Raw genomic sequence first — 12,432 nt, 5'->3', positions numbered from 1 at the left:
GTCTTGAAGCCTCACCGCCAGCCAGCCGGGAGGGAGGTGCCGTTATGACCCCAATGCTGAGCAGGGGACATTGGGGCTCAGAATGAGAAGCGGCTTTGCCATGGTCGCACTTGCCAGGGGCCTGACGCTGACCCTGCTCTAAGCCCAAGCCCACATGGCTCTGGTGTTCAGAAGGCCCCCCCGATACTGCCCTAACCCTGCTCCCCAGGACTCAGGCACAGACCTGACTCGTGGCTGATTACAATGTTTGCTCCTGATGATCAAGCACTAACAACAAAAATGACGAATAACTACTGTTTTTTCAGTATTTACTACATGCTAGGCATTGTTAGTGTTTTCCACATATTAACTAGTTTGGTTCTCAGATTAATGCAGTGAAGTAGGCACTATTTCTGCCCATATTCTGCTATCACAGAAACTGAGGCACAGAGAGGTTACTTCTGTGAGTGGGGACCTGGGCCACAAATTCAGGCCACCCAACTCTTGGGACAAGCAGGGCTAGTAAGCATTTGCTGAATGAATGCTCAGGGGCATGACAGAGGCCAGGAAGGAAGCGGAGCCCTTGACTACCATGCTCTGCACCTCCAGCTTCCCAGCATTTCACTGCTGAGCTGGCGGAGAGGGCCCTTCACTGGTGAAGTCCAGGCCAGGCCGACCTCATCTCTTCATCCATAATGTGGCTTGCATAGGGCTCCTGAGCAGGCTCAGGAGAGGTGGAGAGCCCAGGGACCCTGGCCATGTTGAGGCCAGATGGGCCTCTCCCTGGCTCACGGGGAGGGGATGTCATATGGGCAAAGAGAGGTGTATGTGTGTGCTCTGTGAGAGAGAGGGTCCTGGGTCTTTGTCTTAAGGATCCCCAGTCCAGCGAGGGAGACAGACCCATTCCTACATAGTGACAGCCTGTAGTGAATGGGACTGTGATGGGGAAATAGGAAAGAGGGATCAGGAATGGGATGGGAGCAGCCTAAGGCATGGTGGTGGCTGAGAAGAGATGCCTGACTCATTCTGGTGGGGAGGGAGGTGGCGGCACTTCAGTTGAGACAGAAAGGATGAGGCAGAGTTGGTCAGAGGCATTCAAACACCCCTCTCTCACCTTCTACCTTCTGCTCAGTACATGAATGCCAACCACATGCTAGGCCCTGCTGTAGGCAATAGGGCAGCAAGGATGAGGGATGAAGGAAGGAGACACAGAGTGAAGCTGAGGGATGCTTGAGGAATCCCCACTAAAACTCAGCCCCACTGGGGCAGGGACGCTCTCTCACATGCTCATCACTGTGTGCCCAGCACCTAGAGCACAGCCTGGCTCTCAGCATTGCGGAATGAAGGTAATGAGGGAGTGAGCTGGTACACTGGAGTGCAAGCCAGGGAGATGACCTAGCCTGGGCTAGGGGCAGACATCCAGGAAAGAGCAATAACTGAGCAAAGCCCTTAGGAAAAGCAGGAGTCATCAAGAACAGGGTTGGGAAAAGAGCATGGTGGGTGGAGGGAACAGACATGTGGAATGCCCTGAGGAGGGAGAGTCTGGTGGGCGGGGGGTTCTCAAGGAGGGTACTATGACACAGAAGAGCTGAGGTTGGGCCCCAGAACATCAGGTAGGAGTATGGATCCAGACACTACGGCAATGGAGAGCCAAAAGAGGATTTTAAGCAGACAAACCCTCTCAAAAAAGTCCCAGAGACACCTCCGTCCCACCCTGTGTGTCAAGAAACTCCATTAGGATGATACAGGGACACAGCCATTCAGCCAAAACCCTTGGGGCAGACACATCTCTGGAATCCAGATTTGACTGGACTTGGGAAAGCTGAATGACTTAGCACAGCCAGAGAGATCAGGCAGCACCGCATGCAAACACCAGAGTGCTGCAATGAACCAAGTGGGCTGATCAGGGAGGACCATGGAGAGCTTCCCGTACGCTCACGTTGGGTTGTGCGGCCCTACGAGCCTGGCCCTACCTTCTGCAACCCCCTTCAGTTTTAGAGTTTTGGGGGCATGGAAAAGGGATTAGAGGGTAGACCAAAGACTTCTTGCTGGGGGCCTTGTGCAGTGCCCCCTCCGTGGGGGACACTCAGGAAATGTTTTCTGGATGAATAAAGGGATGGGCGAGCGACACCCCTACACCCCTCCCTACCTGGAAGATCTGGGGGAGTCAGGTTGGTAAAGCAACATTCATTAGATAATCTGCTTGGTGCTGGAACAGGGAGCAGGGTTGGGGGTTTGCTGATACAAACCCCTGATCACCAGGACCCCAGATGACTATACCTGGAGGGACTGACCTCCTATTTCTGGTGTTAGATGACCCCAATCTTTGGGTGCTCCAGATTCCTAGGTGGCCCCCTGGAGACCCCTTGAGGCTTGGTCAACAATCCCTTGCTGCAGTTGACACCTAGGAATTCGTGTACCAACCCCCCTGAAGTTCATGCTGTACCCCAACCCTGGGGTAACTCCCCTGCCAACCCCGGGTTACCCAGGCTCACATTTCTTCTCTGGGAAGCTGTTGCCAGTGGCAGGGACGGTGCTGGGGCCGCTGCCGGGTGGGTGGGGGTGCTGGTGCTGGCGGCGGGCGGGCAGCGTGCTGGAGGGGAAGGCACAGGTGCTGGTGAAGAGCACGTCGCTGGGCAGGCCTCCCTCCAGGCTGGCGGGGTTGGCGAAACTGGGTTCGCGCCGCCCACTGCACAGACTCTCATCAGACAGCGTCCGCTGCAGACTCTTCTGTGGTGACTGCTGTTGAGACAGGGGAGGGATGTGGGGTGTGGTCATAGCCTGTCACTGCCATCAGAAGCTCCTTCTTGTCCTAGACATCTGTGGTTCTTACTCACCCAGCATCCATCTTTGTCTGTTTCCTGGTCAAAGCATATCCTGGGGAGTCCTCCTCCCCCACCTGCAGGCCACCTAGTTCTGGAGGGCCAACTCTACCCTCCAGTACCAGGGAAGGTTAGGGACGGTGGTGTGGCCCAAGATGGACTAGTGAGAACCAGTCAAATTGCTGAGAACCACTGGGAGAGAGGGATGTCCTCCCCTAACATTGCAGGATAGAGCCCTCTAAGTCCCCACAATAGAGTGCCTGCCTGACAGCGAGACCAGTCAGGGGCAGGTGGGGTGTAGAGGGACCAAGGACAATTGCTGTTTTGACCCCTGGGAACCCTGCCTCCGCTTTTGGTTCCTGTGGGTGAGTGGGTGGGCTCCAAAGCACATGAGTGCCTCTAAGACCATCTCCCCCGATCACATTAGGTCCCCTAGGGTGGAATACATCCCCTGTGTGCCCACCAAGCTGCTTTACACTAAGCTTCTGTCCCTGACTGATGTCCTGAGTTCCGGTCACGAAGCCACCTACACCCAAACAGGACTGGCAGGGATTGAAGGCCGAGGACCCGCGGGAATAGGCTGGAGTGACCGCAGGGAGCTGCGTCCTCCTGCCTCGCCCTCCCCTAGAGCCTATACGTACTTCTGCATCTCTCTCCTGGTCTGGCGCCAGGTTGTCCATGATGATGAGCTTCTTCAGGTCGTCCTCAATGGTGGACTTATAGTTCTTCCTTGGGGAGCGGAGGTCGCGGAGGGACGCTCTCAACCGTGGCTGTCCAAAGACGTTTTTTGTGTTGGTGTCCACCTGCCTGGATGCAAAGGTCAGGGTCAGAGGGATCTTGGGGAGGATGGAGCTGCTTCTCCAAGTTGTCCTGACCCAAGAAGGCCTGCCATTATGCACCCTCCTCTACCTCACCTGCATGAGTGTGATGGAAGAGGGACCTCGTTTGTCCTCCATTCACTCACCCCTCAAATACTGACTGGGAACCTACTCTGCGCCACATCTGTTCCAGGATGGGGTGCAAAAGTGAACATGGAACTGACCTCCAGTTGGGGAACCAGATGAAGAACAAATGAACAGAGAGATCCCAGAGTGTGAGGCAGAAAGAGGTGTTCTGAAGAAAAAGAAACCTGGGTAAATGGACAGGCTGGCTGGGACGGAGGACGGCCTTTCTGAGGGGGTGATATGGGAGCAAGGGTGGGGAGTGTGAGGACCGGAGGGCGCAGTGGAGTGACTGAGGGCAGGGTGGTGGGAAGTGAGGTCCGGGTGGGGACGGGGCAGACTAGGGGAACTCATGAGCCACTGTGGGGACTTGAGTGGCACATTGGGAGGATCTGCAGTTCTGAGCTGGTGAGTGCTAGGTCCTGATTCTCATTTTAGATGATTGCTCTTGGTTGCTGAGCAGAAAAGTGACCCTCATGGAGGTGGGGACAAGAGTGGAAGCAGGGAGACAGTGAGGAAGCTCCTATAGGTAAGAGATGAGTGTGGTCTAGGCCAGGACTTCCAGGCACAGAAGAGGAATGGAACGTCACAGAGGGGGCACCCCTGGGGGGACTCATCCCCACAGGCCAGTGCAGGGCCACAGGCAGCAGACCTTGGGCCTGAGTGTTCTAGGAGCTGTCACCAGCCTCACCTAGCCTCGGTTTCCTCATGCGTCCCATGGGGTAAGAGAGCTCACACACCATGAGGTAACTGAGAGGATCCAGAGATGAGGCTCCTGCACCCTGGGCAGGGGCCTGGAGCACCCCGACTTTCCCATCCCTGCTTTCTGCTCAGCCTCCCATTCCAGAAGTTGGTCTGTGAACCTGAGTCACACTAATCACCCGCTTAAAGCTGACCCCGCCTTGCCTTCCAGAACACACTGTGGTCTAAAGGCCACTGAAGCACAGCCTGAGGTTAAAAGCAGGAGCCCTGGAGACAGACAGGCCTGGATTAGAGTCCTGGCTCAGCTTGTTCCTGCCATGAGACCCTGGGCAAGTCACGCCACCATGCGGATTCTAGGTTTGCCCATGAGGAAAACATGTTGACTTGATGGCATCGTGGGGTTTGCTGCAAAGCACTTGGCCGGCATCTGAAACGGCGTGATGCTTGGGAGGCAAGGGCTGCTCTTGTAACAACTTGCCTGAGTTGACGAGCACCCTGAGCTGCACACAGTCTCTCTGCTGCTCCCTTACCCTCTCTGCTGGCTCCACAGGTCATCAACCCACAGCTCCCTGGTTCTCCCCTGGGGGCTCGTGTCCTCCACTATTGGGGACTTACCCTGAGGCCTCCCCTTGCCTTCTCTTAAAAAAAAAAATTAAAATAAAAAAAGATTTTATTTATTTATTTTTAGAGAGAGGGGAAGGGAGGGAGAAAGAGAGGGAGAGAAACACTGATCAGTTGTCTCTTGCACACCCCCAACTGGGGACCTGGCCAGCAACCCAGGCATGGGCCCTGACCGGGAATCAAACTGGCAACCTTTTGGTCTGCAGGGTGACGCCCAACCCACTGAGCCACACCTGTCAGGGCTGCTCCTGCCTTCTGATTCTATCCTGGCCATTGGGCTCAGGTCTTACTTCCCTGAAAACTTGGTCTCTGACCTAAAGCGTTGCCACAGCCAGGGGAGAAGAAGCAACAGCTAACAAGAGCACAGCCCTCCCAGTACAGAAGGCACCATCCGCCATCCCGAGGACCCTGTGTACACTGTTCAATCTGTAGAGCAGCTCTCCCCAGGAGCTGCTGTTACTATCACCCACATTGGACAGAGAGGAAAACTGAAGCACAGAGAGAGGTAAAGTAACTCTGCAGTACTTGTCCAGAGTCACACAGCCTGTGAGTGGGCCGGTCAGGATTCCTGCCGAGGACGCCAGGCGGCAGAGCCCACAGGTGTCACTGCTATGCTTGACTGCCACGTTCATATCATAGAAATGACATGAAAAAAGATGCATGTTTGTGGAACACAATCACACTTGTTTAAAAAAATTGGCTTTTATACGCAGGGAAGAAAAGCTGTCAGAAATGATGAACAATAATTAGCTCTGGGAGGCAGGAGTCATTAAGAACTGGAAAAACGGACTTACTTTTCATCTTATACCCTTCTGACCGTCTTAATTAATTTTACCATAATCACATGTTATAACAATAAAAATAATAAGTAGTTTTTTAAAAGCTAATATACATAAACTTCCATTATTTTGTAACTCAAGAAAGAAAAAACGCCCTGGCTGGTGTGGCTCAGTGGATTGAGCACTGGTCTGCAAACTAAAAGGTCACTGGTTTGATTCCCAGTCAGGGCACATGCCTGGGTTGTGGGCCACGTTCCTGGTTGGGGGCCTGCAAGAGGCAACCGATTGATGTTTCTCTTACACATTGATATTTCTCTCCCTCTTTTCTCCCTCCTTCCCCTTCCCTCTAAAAATAAATAAAATAGTAAAAAAAGTCTTTGAACCCATGAAGAAATAAGATGCTTTGGGCCTCCTGAAGGTTTAAAATTTAGTCTAATTTTCCCCCCTCATTTTCTCAGCTGCCAGCTTTGGGATTTTAACAAAGAAAGGAAGAGAGGGTAGCAAGTTTTTTCTTGTTCGGTCATATTTCTCCTCAAATTAGAATTTCAGGTCTAGGGTAATTCTGGCTCTGTTATAGTGTTCTCTGGGCATGTGCAAAGCTTTAGATCTAAGAGAGAAACAGAAAGAGACAGAGAGGAAGAGATGTGCACACACCTCGAAGAGTAGATGTTCTTCCCATGGGAGCTGGAAGGGGACCCACTCTATTTTCTTCCCTTTAGATTTAGCCATTTCCCAGAATCCCCTGCACAGGGAGTTTGTGGCTCAGGGAGTATGTGCTGCTGGCTGTGCCTATTGACCATGGAGAGGAGCAGGCCAGGCCTTCAGTTCATCTACAGTGAGAAAGGGGCATTGCCCATGAGGCTCTCCTCTGGGAGAAATGCAAAGAAAAGACCCGCTGAAAACTTTAAAATGTGCTCCCTCTGCCCTATAAGTCCTACTTTGGGCAGTGGGTCCTTCAGAAAAATCCATATCAACCCACATGTGCCAGATGTATGAGGACACTTCATGGGGTCCTGTCTGTATGGCAAATACAGAAGCAGAGGAAGGGCAAGGCCCCAGAGGGAAGAATGGTGACGTACCACAGAACAATCCTGTGTAGTTGCTAAAAAGAAGTGGAGCCGATTCATAGGACATGGGAAGAGTTTCTCCCAGGTAGGTCATGGGACTAAAGAAGCAGTATGTATAGTATGAAATCTTTTTTAGAGAACAAAACTCACACACAGCTTAGTTCAATATACTAAAATTCACCATATTCTTAGCTCCAAAACTGGATATATGGAGGATTCACTTTCTAAAAACATTCTTAACCACAAGATCCCAAACACTCTTCCCTGGCCTCTCTCTGCCCTCATTGCCTTCTGCATAGGCATCCTAATGTTCCTTAAACACATCAGGCATGTTCCTGCCCCAGGGCCTTTGCATTGGCTTTTCTGTCTGCCGAGAGTGCCCTCCCAGCATTCCCCATGAATAGCAACTTCTCATCCATCCAGCTTAGCTCAGATGTCACCTTCTCCAAGGGGCTTCCTCTGACCACTCGACCTCCTGGTGCTCCCTCCCAGTCCAGGTGCACTCAATCACACAATTCTGTGCTACTTTACTGAATTCTCCTCATGAAGATCTGTTGTGTGTACTGTGCATTTGTGGTTTCCCTCCTTCCACCTCATTGCAGCCTTCTGCATTGTGTCCAGAGTCAGGAACAAGGCTGCCTCATTAGGCAGTTAAGTGTAGTTGTTAAATGCCTGTCATATGGACCAACCTATCTTCCTATCTTCCTTCCTTCCTTCTTTCCTCCCTTCCTTCTAAGCAACCTCCCTATTTATCTTCTTCATTCTTTTTACAACAAACTTAAATGCCTTTTATAAAACAGAAAAAGAGATCCTTTGAAAAGTTAAGCCAAAAGAACATGAGTATTCCTTCCCCACTGTCTGTGTTCATTTGCTAAAATCTCCTTCCCAGATACTGGGATTGCTAGGATTAATGGCACATTCTTAATTCTACAGTGGAAGGCTGGCTCACTGGAAGAAATTAGGCCAGAACACTCTCTCCTGACCCTCAAATTTGCATCTGTCTTACTTATTGCAGGTTTCATGGCCTGATACTATTAGTGGGCTGCTGTGTGACATGTCTAAAGGGAAAAAGTACAATGAAATTCAGTTTGGAGAATCCAACTGATCATTTTCGCTCTTATTCTCTTTCTCCGGGAAGAATTTTTCCAATGTATTTTCTAAATTGCAAATTCTAAGCAATAATTTACAATGGCATTAATTCCAGGTTAAAAAGAAACAAACCAAACTGGGTTTATATAGTTTTGATCTTTTTCCTTTTTCTCAAGATCCCTAATTGTCAAAATCTAATGGCCTCCGAGGATACTAGAAGGGATCACCTTAAATATACTAATATGGAATTGTCACCAAGATATTTGAAAAGAACACGTGAAAAAGGCAGAGGTCCAGAGACAGGAAGTGACCAAGTGATAAATAAAAGCAGGGCAAGGGAAGCATTCTCAGTCACACATGCTTGGTCAAGTTCGGCACATTTCTGGAAGGATGCAGAAGCAAGAAAACAATGGTTGCTTTTGGGGAGGGGTGCTGGATGGTTTGGGGACCAGGGAAGGGAGAGAGGCTCAGTTTTCACTGAAAAATACAAACCGTTCTGATGCATTTTTTTTAACGTTGTGCATATTATGTGTTTCAAAACACAAACGAAAACATCCAGGAGGATGTACCCTCTCTTCAAGGTTCTGACCGACAGCACTGCACAGCATCTCTAATTTGCCCACATTGTCTGAAGTTGGATTTTGCCATGTTGTGGGATTAAACCACTTGCATTAGAAAAGAATAAGAAGCCAGACAAATGACAAAGAAGGCTCTGCAGTTAGGACCCGACAACGGCAATTTCTTTTTACTGTGACCAAAGGGCTAGAGATGGAAGGCAACCAAAGGCTCCAACTTGGCTGGGTCTGATCCCAGCTGACTTGGAGTTCTGAGCTCCAACTGGGACAGCTCCCTTGGGGTGGGTTAATTAGCTAATTAGCACCACTGTGGGCCTGCCTGAGCTGGGGGCTCTGCCAACTCATTGCCGAGGACACTCACGGGTTTATACTTCTGGCGGCAGGTGGAGTTTCCTGAAAGGGTAGCTGGGAGAGGCCGCAGAGTTGGGGGCAATCCTGCTATTGGGTGGCGATATCAGGGAGAGGCCTTCCCCAGCTCCTTCTGTGACTGCACTGTGCTGGACCCAGGGTCCCTAAACCTGAAAAAGGAGGGCACCCAAATACCAGGTGTCCACCACTACCAGAGACCAGTGTCTGTCAGCCCAGCCAACAAAGACCAGGTACTTTCCTATGACTCATTGAGTCCTCATGCCACCTCTGGAACGTAAGTACTCCAAATCTTTGCCTTTTAAAGCTGGGGAAACTGAGGCACAGTGAATTAAGGACACCCAGAACCCACCTCTGCCTGATGCTCTGAGCCACCCTGAGATTCTCTCATGATGCAGAGTTCAATGTGCACAGATAGTGACTTTAGCAACTCCCTGTGATGTGCGCCCTCACCTGGGGCCAGTGTGTCTCTCATGTGGCTGCGCTTATTCCTTGTGGCAACTGTGAGAGGCAGGGGTGACCACCTCACTCTACAGGAGTGGGCACTGATGCTCTGATGGCCTCTGACACATGACGACAGCAGAGATGGGGTGTGAACTGAAGTGAACTCGGGACTCTTCTTGACGGCAGCAACAGAGCTCACCTCCTGAGTGCTTATTCTCTCCCAGGCCCTGGCTACCTTTCACATGCACTATTTCATCTCATCTCCTCAGTGTTCCGACATGAGGCAGGGCTGCCCTTCTCATGCATGAGGGTGCTCAGGGCCTGGGGCCTGGGGCCTCGGGTGTGACTCGGGTACTTGTCCTCTTAATTTCCATTCCACGCTTAAGGCAACGACAGGGGCTGTTCCCCAGGACCTGCATCATCCTCACTGGGCCTTGGGTCTGCGGGCACACGGATCAGGAGCCAGGGGCCTATACACAGGTACCTCATAACAACCCTGTGCTGCGGCTGACCTGCTCAACACTCAGAGATAAGTGTTGCCAGTGTGACCCTTCTCTGGAAGAGCAGAGGCCTGTTCCTGGCTGTGTCAGCCTTCTGAGGCCAAGGGGACCCTGACCTGCAGGGGCAGCACAAGCCCTTCAGCTGGGGCGTGACCAGGACAGCTGAGGGCCGCTGGTGGCCTGACTCCCCCATGAGCCTGGAAAGCCGTTCACCTAGTCACACACACCCTCAGCTGCTGAGCCCTGTGGGTGGGGGTGGGGGTGGGGCGGGGGTGCAGCTCACATGGATTAACTGATGAGTCTTCACAACAACCCTGGTGGTAGGGACTATCATCCCAATTTAAAGAGATGGAAACTTGGCATTGGAAGTTGGCTCAAAAGTTAAAAATAGAACTCTCATATGACCCAGAGATTCCACTTGGGTATTTATATGAAGAAGTCCAAAACACTGATTTGAAAAGACCTATGGACCTCTATGTTCACTGTAGCATTATTTACAATATATGGAAGCAACCTAAGTGCCCATGAATAGACAAGTGGAAAAAGAGGATGTGATACATATATACAGCGGAATATTAGCAATAAAAAAAATAATAAAATCTTGCCATTTGTGACAATATGGATAGACCTAAAGGGTATTGTGCTGACTGAAATAAATCGAACAGAGAAAGACAGATACCATATAATTTACTTATGTGTGGAGTCTAAAAACAAATAAACACAAAATCATAGATACAGAGAACATTTTGGTGATTACTAGATGGGAGGGGGCTTGAGGAGATGGGTAGAAAGGGGAAAGGGATTAAGAAGTCCAAATTACCAGTTATAAAAACAGTCATGAGGAGGTAAAGTACAGCACAGGGAATATAGTCAATAAGACTGTAATAACTATGTGTGGTGTCAGGTGGGTACTACACTTTATGGGTACATCACTTCGTAAGTTGTATAAATGTCTAATCACTATGTTGTATACCTGAGACTAATAAAATATCAAATGTCAACTGTAATTTAAAAATTTTAAAAATAAATTTAATAAATAAAATAAAAAATAAAGAGAGGGAAACTGAGGGGTTAAAGAGGGAGTCAGCAGCCAACGAGGGATTCCTACTCTGACCCCCACGCTATTCTGCTCCCTACAGGTTGGGAGAGGGCAGGCCAATGAATTAAAGAGTCCTAGGGTAAAGTGGTCAAAGCGGAGCTGCTGGCCTGCCCCCGGCACTGACTGGGCCTGCAGCAGAAAGGCCGAGCACGAGGGCCCTTCTGGAGCAGTTGCTTTCGGACCCCTCTGCATACAGATTCTCTGTCCTTCACTAGCTCACTCCGTCTTTTGTTTACCAAAAGAGCATGTGATCAAACATAAGGGGGAGAGCCAAATACAGGAGAGACTGTTCCCTCCAAGAACTCGATCCTCAGAAAACGTGAGTCACTGCCCCGTGTGCGCGTCCTCCTTGAGTCTCTCACATGATGAGGTGCTCAGTTCGTTATCTTGCTGGCTATGAATCCTGGCCCTGCCACTTCCTGGCTGGATGACCTGGGCTAGGTAGTGTGCCTGGTTTCCTCCTCATGGGGTAGGCAGCCAGGAGGATAAATGGGGCCCGCCTGAGCAGAGTCGCATGGCTGAAGGCAGGGATCTCTGTGCCGGCTGTGACCACTATCGTTCCTCTGGGGGGATGCACAGCCGTAGTCGTGACCAGAATCAGTGAAAGAGGAGGCAAAGAAATATATTAGGTAGATTTGGTAATTACTCCTGGGGTAGATGAGCTCGTAATAATGTGGGGACAAAAATTACAAAACCAACAATCATAATATTTGCAGTGATTAACCTTAACTAACCAAGAGAATTTAGGCCAAGTGACAACGATTCTGCACCTCAATTTTTCTCATTTGGAAAATGGGGTGTGAAGAAAAATACATCTCACTATTCTGTGGTGAGGGTTAAATGAGTTACTGCAGGTAAAGGGCTTACAACAGTTCTTGGGAGAGCAGGTATGTAAATGTAGGTAAACAAGTTATGCAAATGAGTTCTTATGCCTTGAGAGAAAATTTCTGCAACAGTATCATACAGATTAAAAAACACGTGTTTAATTTCAAATAATTTAGTTGGAAGTGACAATGTTTCCTGAAAAACTAAGTTAATGATTCAGAAGTGTCTCTAACAGTGACAAAGATACTATCTCCAAAATGCTCAGGGAGAGTTTGAATAAGACAGCTTTATAAAATGGGAATATGTGGACAAAAGCAATAACTGTAAATTAACATCTTATGCATATGATAAAAATGTATGTATCAATTAATGAATCTTATAAGAATCCATGAAAATATTTGTGTTCCCAAATATTTTATGGATTTAGTTTACATATATTTATACAAACCAGAGAAGGAAAACTCTGACTCCAAAAAACCTCCGCTGCCTTGCGGCATACCTCTTCAGGGGAAAGGCTAAGGGAGTAAACCCCGACAGAAAATCCGGAGCCGGAGTCCCTAAGGCGGTTTGACGTTGTAGTCAACACCGGCAACTCCTGCGGCGCACCTGAAGCCAAGCTGTAT

The 12,432-nt window shown here is 49.8% G+C and overlaps 2 protein-coding genes across 8 annotated transcripts in view; one reads left to right on the top strand and one right to left on the bottom strand.

The window, feature by feature from the left end:
* Positions 1 to 12,432, bottom strand: part of SIPA1L3 (signal induced proliferation associated 1 like 3) — a 251,283-nt gene that overhangs the window by 7,931 nt on the left and 230,920 nt on the right. For 3 of the 4 annotated variants that reach the window (XM_090259351.1, XM_090259350.1, XM_090259353.1), the window contains 2 exons: positions 3,443 to 3,608; positions 2,475 to 2,721 (listed from right to left, as the gene is read on the bottom strand). In XM_090259351.1, the coding sequence (XP_090115477.1) occupies positions 2,475 to 2,721; positions 3,443 to 3,608 (413 nt within the window). The remainder of the gene's footprint in view (positions 1 to 2,474; positions 2,722 to 3,442; positions 3,609 to 12,432) is intronic. The other variant, XM_090259352.1, reaches the window with a different exon arrangement.
* DPF1 (double PHD fingers 1) overlaps positions 1 to 12,432 on the top strand; it is a 38,036-nt gene that overhangs the window by 24,648 nt on the left and 956 nt on the right. The window lies entirely within an intron of this gene.

Source organism: Furipterus horrens, unplaced genomic scaffold (assembly GCF_987537825.1).
Source record: "Furipterus horrens unplaced genomic scaffold, mFurHor1.1.pri manual_scaffold_13, whole genome shotgun sequence".
Taxonomy (NCBI): Eukaryota; Metazoa; Chordata; class Mammalia; order Chiroptera; family Furipteridae; genus Furipterus; species Furipterus horrens.
This window is presented reverse-complemented; position numbering and strand designations above follow the sequence as displayed.